The following is a 15000-nucleotide window of genomic DNA, read 5'->3' on the forward strand; positions in this document are numbered from 1 at the left end:
CAGGTGGGGGTGTACATCAACAGCGCCATCTGTCGAGCAGGTACTCAAGTACTCCATGTCAACACAGAACCAATTTTCTCCTCGGCCCACTGGGTCTCTATTGGGGAGGAAGGGTGGGTCCTTTAATTTATGATCAGCGGGTAAGTATATTCAAAAATTTATTTTACTAATGAAAATAACATTTTTCAATATTAAACTTACCCGGTGATCATATAGCTGATTCACACCCAGGGGGGTGGGTAGAGACCAGCATATATGTTAACATTAAGAGCTAAGTATTTCGTATTTCATTTTAGCAGTTATTCAAAATAACAAACATAAAATTAATAAGTACCTGGTAAGGAAGTCGACTTGAACAATTACTCTGCCTTTTTAAGTACGTCTTCCTTACTGAGCCTCGCGATCCTCATAGGATGCTGAGCGACTCATAGGAGCTGAAGTATGAAGGGTTGCAACCCATACTAAAGGACCTCATCAAAACCTCTAATCTAGGCGCTTCTCAAGAAAGAATTTGACCACCCGCCAAATCAACCAGGATGCGAAAGGCTTCTTAGCCTTCCGGACAACCCAAAAACAACAATAAAAAACATTTCAAGAGAAAGATTAAAAAGGTTATGGGATTAGGGGAATGTAGTGGTTGAGCCCTCACCCACTACTGCACTCGCTGCTACGAATGGTCCCAGGGTGTAGCAGTTCTCGTAAAGAGACTGGACATCTTTAAGGTAAAATGATGCGAACACTGACTTGCTTCTCCAATAGGTTGCATCCATTACACTCTGCAGAGATCTGTTTTGTTTGAAGGCCACTGAAGTTGCGACAGCTCTAACTTCATGTGTCCTTACCTTCAGCAAAGCATGGTCCTCCTCATTCAGATGGGAATGAGCTTCTCGAATCAAAAGTCTGATATAATAAGAAACTGCATTCTTCGACATAGGTAAAGAAGGTTTCTTAATGGCGCACCATAAAGCTTCTGACTGTCCACGTAATGGTTTAGTACGCCTCAAATAGTACTTAAGAGCTCTTACAGGGCATAGTACTCTTTCTTGTTCATTTCCAACCAAATTAGCAAGGCTTGGAATATCGAACGATTTGGGCCAAGGACGAGAAGGAAGTTCGTTTTTGGCTAAAAACCAAGCTGTAAGGAACATGTAGCCGTTTCAGATGTAAATCCAATGTTCCTGCTGAAGGCGTGTATCTCATTGACTCTTTTAGCTGTTGCTAAGCAGACGAGGAAAAGAGTCTTCAAAGTGAGATCTTTAAAAGAGGCTGATTGAAGTGGTTCGAACCTTGCTGACATAAGGAACCTTAGTACCACGTCTAAGTTCCAACCTGGTGTGGCCAACCGACGCTCCTTCGAGGTCTCAAAAGACTTAAGGAGGTCCTGTAGATCTTTGTTGTTGGAAAGATCTAAGCCTCTGTGACGGAAGACTGCTGCCAACATGCTTCTGTAACCTTTGATCGTGGGAGCTGAAAGGGATCTATCCTTCCTTAGGTATAAAAGGAAGTCAGCTATCTGAGTTACAGAGGTACTGGTTGAGGATACTGATTTCGACTTGCACCAGCTTCGGAAGACTTCCCACTTCGACTGGTAGACTTTGAGAGTGGATGTCCTCCTTGCTCTAGCAATCGCTCTGGCTGCCTCCTTCGAAAAGCCTCTAGCTCTCGAGAGTCTTTCGATAGTCTGAAGGCAGTCAGACGAAGAGCGTGGAGGCTTGGGTGTACCTTCTTTACATGCGGCTGACGCAGAAGGTCCACTCTTAGAGGAAGTGTTCTGGGAACGTCTACTAGCCATTGCAGTACCTCGGTGAACCATTCTCTCGCGGGCCAGAGGGGAGCAACCAACGTCAACCTTGTCCCTTCGTGAGAGGCGAACTTCTGCAGTACTCTGTTGACAATCTTGAACGGGGGGAACGCATAAAGGTCTAGATGGGACCAATCCAGAAGAAAGGCATCTATGTGAACTGCTGCTGGGTCCGGAATCGGTGAGCAATAAATTGGGAGCCTCTTGGTCATCGAGGTTGCGAACAGATCTATGGTAGGCTGACCCCATAAGGCCCATAGTCTGTTGCAAACATTCTTGTGAAGGATCCACTCTGTTGGGATGATTTGACCCTTCCGGCTGAGGCGGTCTGCCATGACATTCATGTCGCCTTGAATGAACCTCGTTACTAGGGATACGTTTCGATCTCTTGACCAGGTGAGGAGGTCCCTTGCGATCTCGTACAACGTCATCGAATGAGTCCCTCCTTGCTTGGAGATGTATGCCAAGGCTGTGGTGTTGTTGGAGTTCACCTCCACCACCTTGCCTAGAAGGAGGGACTTGAAGCTTCTCAAGGCCAGATGAACTGCCAGTAGCTCCTTGCAGTTGATGTGCAACGTTCTTTGATCCGCATTCCACGTGCCCGAGCATTCCCGACCGTCCAATGTCGCACCCCAGCCCGTGTCCGATGCGTCCGAGAAGAGAAGGTGGTCGGGGGTCTGAACAGCCAGTGGCAGACCCTCCCTGAGGAGAATGTTGTTCTTCCACCAAGTCAGTGAAGACTTCATCTTCTCGGAAATAGGAACCGAGACCGCTTCTAGCGTCTTGTCCTTTCTCCAGTGAGCAGCTAAGTGAAATTGAAGGGGGCGGAGGTGGAGTCTCCCTAACGCGATGAACTGGTCCAGTGATGAAAGCGTCCCTATCAGACTCATCCACTGTCTGACTGAACATCGGTCCTTCTTCAGCATGGACTGGATGCATTCTTGGGCTTGACTGATTCTGGGGGCCGACGGAAAAGCCCGAAAAGCTTGACTCTGAATCTCCATTCCTAGGTATACTAAAGTTTGGGATGGGACGAGTTGGGACTTTTCCATATTGACCAGGAGACCCAATTCCTTGGTCAGATCCAGAGTCCACTGTAGATTCTCCAGACAGCGACGACTTGACGCAGCTCTTAAAAGCCAGTCGTCCAAATAGAGGGAGGCTCTGATGTTTGCTAAATGCAGGAATTTGGCAATATTCCTCATCAGTTTGGTAAAAACTAGAGGTGCCGTGCTTAGGCTAAAGCACAGGGCTTGGAACTGGTATACAACCTTCCCGAAAACGAACCTTAGAAAAGGTTGGGAATCTGGGTGGACGGGGACGTGAAAGTAAGCGTCCTTTAGGTCTAACGAGACCATCCAGTCTTCCTTCCTGACCGATGCTAGAACCGACTTTGTCGTCTCCATGGTGAACGTCTGCTATGTGACAAAGACATTCAGAGCACTGACGTCTAGCACCGGTCTCCACCCTCCTGTCTTCTTCGCCACTAAGAAGAGGCGGTTGTAGAAGCCCGGGGATTGATGGTCCTGGACTATGACTACCGCTCCCTTTTGTAGCAAGAGAGACACCTCTTGCTGTAAAGCTAGTCTCTTGTCCTCCTCTCTGTACCTGGGAGAGAGGTCGATGGGAGTTGTTGCTAGAGGGGGCTTGCGCAAGAATGGAATCCTGTACCCCTCCCTGAGTAACTTCACAGACTGTGCGTCTGCGCCCCTGTTCTCCCAGGCCTGCCAGTAGTTCTTGAGCCTGGCTCCCACTGCTGTCTGAAGAAGGAGGCAGTCAGACTCTGCCTCTAGAGGACTTGGAACCCTTCTTCTTGCTCCCACGTTGACTTCCGGCACGAGCACCTCCTCTGCTGGAGGCTCTGCCACGAAAGGGCGGAATGAACCTTGACGCTGGAGTGTCCATCCTGGGTCTAGGCACGGAGGGCAAAGGGGTGGCTTTGCGTGCGGATGACGCCACCAGGTCATGAGTGTCTTTCTGGATCAAGGAGGCGGCAATCTCCTTGATCAACTCTTCAGGGAAGAGACACTTCGAGAGCGGAGCAAACATAAGCTCCGACTTTTGACATGGGGTGACTCCAGCTGACAAGAAGGAGCAAAGGTGATCCCGCTTCTTGAGGACCCCGGACACGAAAGAAGCCGCAAGCTCACTAGAACCATCCCGTATGGCTTTGTCCATGCAGGACATAATGAGCATGGAAGTTTCCTTATCAGAAGGGGAGGTCTTCCTGCTCAACGCTCCCAAACACCAGTCCAAGAAGTTAAAGACTTCGAATGCACGGAAAACTCCCTTCATAAGATGGTCCATATCCGAAGGAGTCCAGCAAATCTTGGAGCGTCTCATAGCCAGCCTGCGGGGAGAGTCTACCAGACTTGAGAAGTCGCCCTGGGCAGAGGCAGGAACTCCCAAGCCGAGAACTTCTCCCGTGGCATACCAGACGCTAGATCTGGAAGCAAGCTTGACCGGGGGAAACATGAAGGATGTCTTCCCAAGTTGCTTTTTGGACTGCAACCACTCTCCCAGTACCCTTAAAGCTCTCTTGGACGAGCGAGCGAGTACGAGCTTCGTAAAGGCAGGTGCTGCTGACTGCATGCCTAAAGCGAACTCAGAGGGAGGCGAGCGTGGTGCTGCAGACACAAACTGATCCGGATATAAATCCTTGAACAGCGTAAGCACTTTCCTAAAGTCTAAGGAGGGAGGCGTGGTCTTGGGTTCGTCTATGTCCGAGTGTTGGTCGTCAAGATGTGCAGCTTCGTCATCATCAGAGAGTCCATCGTCTGAATGTTGAGGAGGAAGAGGCAACGGAGTAGGTAAAAGCTGGACGGCTGAGTCCGGCAGCACGGGTGCATGCGTGGCTGCACTGGACCCAACGTCATGCCACTGTTGGTCAGTCTGAGAACTGGCAACAACCATAGCTGAGTGGGTGCGCAAAGCGTCTACTCCCGACTGTGGACGGATAGCGGAGACCACCGTGGGTTGCGGAGGCTGACGCACCGCGTCAAAACACGGCAGCTTAACTCCATCCTCCTGTTGTTGTGGTAGCACACGAACGTCAACGGAGGGTTCCGTGCGTCTGTGAACGTCAGTATGCGTCTGGCAGGGTCGACTGCGCATGGGTGGAGGAGCTCTCACAGCTGGAGTGTGGGAGCAGGCAGCCTCAGCGTCTGCTGGGCGCACAACCGTGGTAGGTTGTAGGCTAACGGGTGCAGCGTCAACCTTCTCCGCACGATACTCCTGCATAACAGCAGCTAACTGAGTCTGCATAGACTGCAGCAAAGACTACTTAGGGTCTACAACAGCTGGTGCGGCAACAGACGGAGTTACTGCCTGTTGCGGTACCACTTTGCCTCTCTTAGGAGGTGTGCAGTCGTCTGAAGACTGCAGCGAGTCCGAACTGACCCAGTGGCTACACCTGGGCCGTTGGACTTGCTTGGAAGGGACCTTGCGTTTAAGAGGCCGTGAGACCTTGGTCCATCGTTTCTGGCGTGAAACCTCTTCCGCAGACGAGGAATGAACGGGCTCACTCGTCTTCTTGTGGGTGGGACGATCTAGGCAAGATACGTCCGAAACCACGGAGGGAACGTCTGTCCGCTGATTAAAGCCTGTCGAACCCTTTGGTCGTACGACATTGCTTCTCCCCTGGGCTTGGGAGCTTGCAAGAGGTCCCGGACTGGGAGGACGACAGGCACGAACAGACGCACCCTCAAGTGTAACACTGACATTTTTCACTGCACTAACACTCACTTCACTTCCCACTGCACTTTTACCTTTCAACTCCCTGACGTCAGCCATGAGTTGATTGCGGTCATTCGCCAATGACTCGACTCTCTCACCTAGAGCCTGGATGGCACGCATCATATCTGCCATCGAAGGTTGATGAGAGCTAGCAGGGGGGTCGGGGGCAACCACTACAGGGGAAGGAATAGGTTGTGGGGCATGGGGAGAGGAAAAATCAATTGAGCGAGACGAACTCCTCCTGATCCTATCCTTCTCTAGCCTACGTGCATATTTCAGGAATTCTTGAAAATCGAATTCCGAAAGCCCAACGCATTCCTCACATCGATCTTCCAATTGACAGGCTTTACCCCTACAATTGGAACAAACGGTGTGCGGATCGATAGAGGCCTTCGGAAGACGCCTTGAACAGTCCCTAGCGCTACACTTCCTGTACTTGGGGACTTGAGAAGGGTCAGACATCTTGAATTAGTCAAAGGGGGAAATTCAAAATCTATCCAAGTCGTCAACAAATAATCCAAAATCCAATAAAAGAATGCAAGGAAGTATTGAAGATAACTTCTGCACAGCGATAGCTAAAAACCAGAAATGAATATTTCACCAAAAAACGTGAAAATCAATCCAGAAAACAACAGCGTATTTAGTAGGTCTTGCCGGTGGCACGGCAGAGAGAAAATTGGTTCTGTGTTGACATGGAGTACTTGAGTACCTGCTCGACAGATGGCGCTGTTGATGTACACCCCCACCTGTATAGCGATCGCTGGCGTATTTCGTCCTTAGGTTTTCCTGTCGGGCAGCAGAGCTGACAGCTATATGATCACCGGGTAAGTTTAATATTGAAAAAAAAGCCATAAGTACATAGTCTACAACTACAGGAAAATTCATACAGAGAAAATAAGTCAACTAACCTGGAAAGATGGATCCGTTTCTCGGTGATCTGTCCCTCACCGTGATCTGGATCTTTGTGTGGGGAGTTTTCAATAACTTCAACACCCTCCCCATCATTACTTTGCTCAGCACTGTGGCGTGCAATCATGTAGAGCTGTCCAATATGGTACTGAAATGGGTGGTAACAAATGTATTGACATCTTTCTCTTCTCAAAGAAAACTTTACGATCCATAATAGTAAATGATAAGAATTGAAAACATTCTTGGCTTCAGTCCATTCTCACATGCTATCGAATTCAGTGGCTATGATATAAAAGCTGAAACAAATCCCAGTATAAGTACAGTATTTAAAATAACACAGTGCTACTCTTTAAGGAACACTAATAGGCCTCTTTATCAAGCAATGAATCTTTCAAGAATGCCGCCCATTCCAATTTGAAAGCGTTACATTTCTTTTACACTTTCCTACATACAAATTTGATGGGAGAGAATACTTTCACAATAGGAATGTAACAAAAAATTTTATTTACCTAAGTATTCAATTATACACACACACTACAGTATCTCTCTCTCTCTTAATATACAAGATCCATTAAATGAAATTTTACTCTGAGATGCTTGAAGATTAAAATTTTTTCAGATCTGGCAACAGTGTCTAAGAGATGACTAATATGACAAATTCGTAGATAATTTGTATTTTTCCTAACCATACAAACCTCAGCTATTTAATAGCGGTATTACTTTCGGTGTAGCTGAAATGACAAGCCATTAAAATTTATGGAGGGTTAACTACCAACTCCGCTAGTTAGCGGGGGGTAGCTTGCTACCACACCCCCTCACACACCTGTGATTGAGCTCACTTTGCTTGGGGGTAGGACTTCAAGGGGGATAGGGCTGGAGGGTAAGTTTGGTTAAATAGCTAAGGTTTGTATAGTTAGGAAAAATACAAATTATCTACGAATTTATCATTTGTTCTGTAACTGGAATACAAACCTCGCTATTTAATAGGGGTGACTCACCCATTAGAAAGGGTGGATGTCCCAGCCAATATGACAAATTCGGAGATAATTTGTATTTTTCCTAACCATACAAACCTTAGCTATTTACATAGGGTTTACTTTCGGCGTAGCTGAAATTGACGAGCCATTAGATTTTAACGAGGGTTTACTACCCCCGCGCTAGTTAGCAGGGGTAGGGGAGGGGTAGCTTGCTACCCCTCCCCCCCTCACACACCGGTGAAATGTCTCACTTCACTTAGAGATAGGACTTGACTTGGGGGACAGGGCTGGCGGGCAAATATGTGTAAATAGCTAAGGTTTGTATGGTTAGGAAAAATACAAATTATCTCCGAATTTGTCATTTGTTCCGTAACCGAAATACAAACCACGCTATTTACATAGGGTGACTTACCCCTTAGGAAGGGTGGAAAGTCCCCAGCCATACTGGCTTTGGCTTACCCGGGGACGCAGAATCCGAGTGAGTCGCACTCGAGAAAAGGAGTCCCTGCACCTCACAAGTTCCTTGCTCCGCAAGGAAACGTGTGGCCTACATAGGCTTGTGTGTGAAGGAAGAAAGTGTGACCCGTCCTAGGCAGTTGACCTGGAGTTCTAGACGGAACTCTGGGTTAGGACGTTCCCAATACCACCTCGTCAGGGTATGGGGGACGCGACAGTATTGTCTCAATACTTGGAACACAAGGAAGCATGGTTTACCTAAAGGGGTTTGAGGTCAGCTATGCAGAGACCAGGATGCTGCTTCCCCAGTAGAGGGGAGGATGAAGAAAGAAGTAAGGGCCAGACATACTTCTTCTGTTCAATGCCCTCAACCTTCTGCTACCTGTCCAAAAAGGAGCCTGAGGTTAGACCAGCTGTTGTGTAGCCACCACAGAGCGATAGAAACGTATCGATACCCCTGTGGGTCACGTCCTGCAGGAAGTGGGCTGCGAAAGGTCACTAGACGCTTCCAGACTCCAGCTTGTAGCACCTGCGTCACAGAGTAGTTCCACTTGAAGGCGAGGGACGTTGCGATGTATCCGACATCGTGCTGTAGGGCGACGTGACGGGGGAGGGTCTGGATTCAGGTCGAGATGGATGCCCTTGAGTCCGAGCTGAAAAGGCATACTGGTGACTCTCCCTTGCGTCCTTCCTGTGCTCCCAAACCGGGCTTGCACGTGAGGACCAACTGCAGCTGTTCTCAAAGATAACCCCTCGGTTCCTTTACTGGCAAGGAGGAGAAGGTCTGGGTCATCTGATACAGAACGGAGACTCGAAATCTTGAAGGAGTCGAACCGAAGGTCCGGGACTCCAAGATTCTGAGTCTAGAAAACAACTCAGGAGCGAACCCGAATGTTGCCTTCCCCTATTCTCTAGAAAGGGCGGAATCGTACGAGACCATGAAGATTGCTTACACACTGGCCGAGGCCAGAGCGAGCAGGAGCACCGTCTTCCAAGACGGACAACGATCAGAGGTCTGACCTCCTCCATGCTCCATGGAGGAGGTCTCACTCCGACTGGGGGCAGGTACGTTCGTAGCTTCGCATGAGTGAAGAAAGATCCAGCAGGAAGGAAAAAAGTCTATTCCTTTCAGACTGAAGGCCAGGGAAAGGCCGAGCGATAGGCTTCACTGCCGAGAGCGGAAACGAGTTTCCTCCCGCCGATAAGCAATAACTCCGTAATTGCTGGAGTAGAGGCATCAAGGGAAGAGGTACCTCTCCCACGACACCAACCACAGAAGACTCTCCACTTCGCCTGGTAGACCCCTGTGGATGACTATCGCAGGTGACGCGACCTCCGCTCTGCGACTGTTGCGGCGTGTCTCTTCGTGAGGAGGTGGTGTAAGATGTGAAAGATGTTGCAGTGTGGTTGTTTGAGTAGCCTGTGTCGTGGAAGAAGCTCCCCCGGGAGTTCCGTCAGGGGATGCAGAAGGTCCGGAAACCATTCTGCGTATAGTCGCAGCGGAGCTCTCAGGGCCATCTAAAGGTTGACAGACAACCTGGTCTCATTGAGACCCCTTCTCAACAGACAACAATGGTGGGAAGACGTAGGCGTCGATGCTGTCCCACCATCACCGGAAAGCATATTGCCAAAGAGTCTTGGGGTCTGAGACTGAGGGGAAGTACAGCGGCAGCTTGAAGTTCCAGGCTATCGCGATCAGGTCCCCCAGGCCAGGACTTGCTGGTTACTATAGGCCAAAGATCCCCAGGTACTCTCTATCTGTGAGGCTCTGCTCAGATTGTCGGAGAGAACATTCCTCTGCCCGGAATGAGCGAGCCGATAGTGGTATTGAGTGGACTTCGGATCATCTCAGTATCTCTACTGCAAGATGCGAAAGTATGAAAATGTACCTCCCTGCTAGTTGGAATAGGCCAATACCATGGAGTTGTCGTGCACGGAGCGACTCGGCAGGATCTGTAGGATCTGTAGAAGGGCCAGACTACAGCCTCTAAGCCTACCTGAATGATGAGGAGGTACCCTTCAGGTCCTGACCATAGGCCTGAACCGGAACATGCCCCCCCCCCCCCCCCCCGCCCCCCTTTCTTTGACGAGTCTGATGAAAACCTGCGATGCTGCGGCGGGATCGCCACACAGCATCTTAAGAAGGTACATCTGTAGTCTAGGTTGAATTCCAAGTGCCTCCTGGAAGAAGGATGGAATGGGACCTGGAAGTACCCGTCCTTCCGATCCAGGGCATAAGGAGTCTTGCGGTCTCGCTACTAGTCTGATCGACTCTGCTGTTCCACGCTGGACGAAGTTTGTTCGACAAACTTGATCAGAGCTGAGAGGTCGATGACGGAACTCCTGTCTCAGATGCTTTCCTACAAGAAAGGATCGATTGAAGAAGCCGGGGGAGAAGACGTCGACGACCCTATGGAGGACATTCTCCTAAAGCATGGCTCCTTCTGCCCAACGGGCAAACCTCTTGCCGACCCCATGGCATAGGAGCTCAGCGACACTGAGGCGCGATATCCTTGGCTGATCACGGAGATCGTGCAGGAATCGGCATTGGGAAGCTGTTATCCGGATGAGTAACCTTAGGCATCCCCCCAGCGGGAGACCTGCAAGGGGGGTTGCCAATCCTAGAGTTTGCGAACTCGGCCGCTCCCTCTAGGATTATGCCTCCCCGGGAGAACTTCCCGTCCTACCTGTCCCTGACAGGAGGGGACTGCTATTGTACACCTTGTCTTAGCTGCCATAGCCGGTTCCGATAACCTAGGCTGACGAGGCTGAATGAAGAGGCATCAGAGGCTTGCAGGGTCTGGAAGTAAGCGCCTTGGAGGAGTGAAAACGGGATTCGACTTCCTCAGCACAACAGCTGTCCATTTCTCTGTCCTTGGGCTCAAACAAGCTCTTCCCAAGGATGGAAGAGTGTCTGAGCTTGTCGACATCCACGGATGGGACTCCCGAGAGGAAGCCCTCGGTCACTGCGTCTAGATGCTCCAACATCGAGTTTGCCCGTAAGTTCGAAACTTGGCGACGGAACGCAAAGGTGCTTGAGACCGAGAGAAGGAAAGTACCCATGATCTTCCTGGAGCTTCCTTGTACAAATCCTCGGGTCGCAATCGGGGAGGGAAAGGCCTGGTAAGCCCCTTCCATGAAATGGTGAAGAGGAAGGGCTAAACCAGTCACCCCCTGCCCGGCGGAGAAATCTCGAAAGAAAAACTCCCTTGCAAGACCCTTCCAGGGAATGGTGGGGCGGAAGGGCTAAACCAGGTCTGGAAAGAAGAATATTGCTCAGACCTCCCTGAAGATTCTTCCTGCTCTTGCACGTGCCATGCTCTGCGTTTACGGGGTGAAGACCGTGTTCTGGAAATACGCGCTCCAGAAGACTCGCCAGGTTGCCCGTGTTGCGAAACCACGACGGGAATTGCGGTCGCAATCGCCCTGGCGCTCGCGCGATGGTAAATCAATGGTTCACGCGTGGGCGAACGTGGAAGTGCCCGTGCGTGGGCACGCAGACGAAAGTGCGCGAGGGAGTGCAGAAGGAGGGCGAGCGTGGTTGGAAGGGCGAGCGCTGGCGGTTGGAATCCAATAGTGAGCAGGCGAGCGATGGCGCATAGGCGAGCGATGGCGCATAGGCGAGCGATGGCGCATAGGCGAGCGACGGCGTGTTGCCGAGCGATGGCTTACTGGCTGGAATCGCGCTGGTGCTCGCGCGATGGAAAACCGTTGGCGATTTGAAGAAAGGTGGCGCACAGAAGGACAGAAGTAAAGGTGAGCGCCGGCGAGCAGGAGGAAGATCTATGGCAAGACTCAGCTACCGCAGATCGTAGTCCACAGCAGGCGAGCGCTAGATCGCTACTGATGGTGTCCAGGGAACCTGTAACGCGTGGAAGATCAATAGCGAGCAGGCGATCGATGGTGTGTTGGTGAACGCCGGCGCGTAGGCAAGCGATGGCGCGTTGGCGGATGGTGGTGCTTGCACGCAGGCGAAAGATCCCGCGGGTGGTCAGGAGATTGCCGATGTTCAGGGGATCGCTGACGCGCCGGGGATCGTTGACGCGCAGGAGATCACTGACGAGCAGGCGAACGTTGACGCGTCTGTGGTCGCTGGCGAGCTGGAGAGCAGAAGGGCGACTCGTGGAATCCTGTGCGTACAGTAGCTTTAGAAGCACGCATAGGCGACCGCGAGCGTTGCTGCGCTGGAACAGGCTGACGAGCCGGATCGCGAGGGCGAGGAGAGAAGAGTCCTTGTCCAAGACCTGAACCGAAGTTCCAGGTCGCGCGGGCGAACGTGGGCGCACAGGGCGCGTATCAGGAACTGGGAGCGCAGGTGCGCTCTGACGGGCAGGAGATCTAGAGCGCTCAGGAGACCGATGGCGCGCAGGGCGCACAACAGGAACAGCAGGATGTTCGGAGTCCTCAGGAGAGCGCTGGCGAGCAGAGGGGCGATGATCATCAGGAGAGCGCTGACGACCAGGAGAGCGCTGGCAAACAGGAGAGCGCTAGCGATCAGGAGAATGCTGACGAGCAGGAGAGCACCTGTGCGCTAACACTGCAGAAGGGCGCGCAGGGGAACCCTGACGCGCAAGGGATGCACCCACACCGTGGGAGGCAACCCTTTGCCCCGAAGGGACCGTTGCCCGTCGGATGACGAGGTCAGACTGCTGTCCATCTACGCCAGGGGCGGAAGGTCTGGAAGGCGCTGGAGATCGATCCCCAGAGAGATCTAAGCAGGAAGGAGCTGCAGGCTGCATACGACGAGGAGAAGATTCAAAAAGGCGTCTCTTAGCACCCTTATAGGGTGACAGGAGGCCCTTACGACGAAGCGGACGGTGAGCCTTACGGCGAAGCGGACGGTGAGCCTTACGGCGAAGCGGACGGTGAGCCTTACGGCGAAGCGGACGGTGAGCCTTACGGCGAAGCGGACGGTGAGCCTTACGGCGAAGCGGACGGTGAGCCTTACGGCGAAGCGGACGGTGAGCCTTACGGCGAAGCGGACGGTGAGCCTTACGGCGAAGCGGACGGTGAGCCTTACGGCGAAGCGGACGGTGAGCCTTACGGCGAAGCGGACGGTGAGCCTTACGGCGAAGCGGACGGTGAGCCTTACGGCGAAGCGGACGGTGAGCCTTACGGCGAAGCGGACGGTGAGCCTTACGGCGAAGCGGACGGTGAGCCTTACGGCGAAGCGGACGGTGAGCCTTACGGCGAAGCGGACGGTGAGCCTTACGACGAAGCGGACGGTGAGCCTTACGACGAAGCGGACGGTGAGCCTTACGACGAAGCGGACGGTGAGCCTTACGGCGAAGGCGGCCAACAGCAATAACAGCAGAAGAGTCCTCTGAAGAGGAGTCTCTATGAGTGTCCTCCCTCGTGAACGAGAGAGAAACACTTCGTAGAAGAGACGGGTCAGCCAGTGACCTAAGGGCTCCTGCAGTTGCCCAGCCCCTTGAGCGTAACTGCAGGTGCGACTGCTCAGCACCAAGAGCATAGTCGCACTAAAAAAAGGCAAGAGAAGAACCCCCCAAAAGGGGAAAAACTCAAGCCTGGACAGGAAAAAACTTCCCTCGGAAGGAAAGTTACCCACCCAAGGAGGCGAGCCTCCAGAGTGTTCTAAAATGAACTGGAGAGCTGTCAGTCGTCACGGGAGTACTTCCAGGAGAAGGAGACACGCCCCTGACGAAGATCTATAAGGGAGGCAGCAACAGCAGATTCCCCAGGCCTCAACAAGACAGCTCACTCCGTTGTCACATTACAGATACGAACTAGATCGTTAACTGTGAAAAATAAAAACAAAAAAACATTAGTTAACATTCATTCCCCCGGGAAGACTCCGAAGAGGAATCCCCAGGGAAAAGAACACAAGAATTACACAACAGGCACGTGCCTTCACAACCACTTACACTCACGGAAGGAGAGCTGTACCAAACACAGAATTATAACAATTATAATTATGTAACTATGTAATTATGTAATTTAAAAATGAATGAACACTAAACAAAGAACGAAAACCCCGAAAAGAATCGTTCTACAAAAGCTGAACAATCAACATATACAATTAGATTCATAAACTAATTGAGACAACGTACGGAGTAGCAACCCCACCCACCCGGGAAGGAAGCTACTCAGACGTAGTAAAGGTAAAACATAGTAAAGGGTGAATGACCTCAAAAGAGAGAGAGAGAGAAAGACCGTAGTCAAACTCGATCGCGACCCATGAAATTACACCGTGGTGGCCTAACTGCCGAGGGCTCCACGGAGATATCGTACACTACACACACAAGCACGAACTCTGAAAAGGAAAATTACTGATTTCTATACTCAAATATATACATAAACACGAAAAAATGTTTACATATATATTGAGTAAAAGAAAAGTAAGTGGTTAAGTAAAGACAAAACAAATAATGGCTGCCAAGCGAGGACAAAGACAGGCACGTCTGTCCATCGTCCGAGCCAAAAGTGAAGTGAGACATTTCACCGGTGTGTGAGGGAGGGAGGGGTAGCAAGCTACCCCTCCCCCTACCCCTGCTAACTGGCGCGGGGTAGGAAACCCTCGTTAAAATCTAATGGCTCGTCATTTCAGCTACGCCGAAAGTAATACCCAATGTAAATAGCGTGGTTTGTATTTCGGTTACGGAACAACTGTAATTTTCAACATATGAGATGCATTACCGAGATCGCTTATGCACCCTAGGGCAAGGATCTTATGTCAAAGCCAAGCCAATCTAACCAGAATACTTTCCCTGCGTTCACCAACAGTCATTGGACTGTGATGAAAGTGCGCAGAATTGATGGACCATTAGCTAAGTCCCCCCAAAAAATAAACATGAAAACGTTAGCAGAGGTGCTCCCATACAAGAGTGCTCTAGCAGCAGGTGGGAGGGTGCATGATCGATCGCAAACAGGAGAGAGGGTGCACGATCGATAGCGAGCAGGCAAGAAGTGCAGAATCTATTGTGAGCAGGAGAGGGGGTGCGCGATCTATTGCGAGCAGGCGAGAAGGTGCACGACCTATCCCGAGCCGGTTAGATAGTGAGCAGTTTTGGTGTGGCATGTGATCACGCACATGTGTAATGCCTATTATTGCTCTCATGGGAGTACAAACTGGTGAGATGACACTCCTGCAAAAAGGTGTAA

The 15000-nt window shown here is 51.0% G+C and overlaps 1 protein-coding gene across 1 annotated transcript in view; it reads right to left on the minus strand.

The window, feature by feature from the left end:
• The window catches only part of rdgBbeta (cytoplasmic phosphatidylinositol transfer protein 1), a 103472-nt gene that overhangs the window by 85894 nt on the left and 2578 nt on the right, over positions 1 to 15000 (minus strand). Inside the window, exon 2 of the mRNA XM_068390854.1 lies at positions 6445 to 6593. Coding sequence (XP_068246955.1) covers positions 6445 to 6593 — 149 coding nt within the window. The remainder of the gene's footprint in view (positions 1 to 6444; positions 6594 to 15000) is intronic.

This window comes from Palaemon carinicauda, chromosome 17 (genome assembly GCF_036898095.1).
Source record: "Palaemon carinicauda isolate YSFRI2023 chromosome 17, ASM3689809v2, whole genome shotgun sequence".
Lineage (NCBI taxonomy): Eukaryota > Metazoa > Arthropoda > Malacostraca > Decapoda > Palaemonidae > Palaemon > Palaemon carinicauda.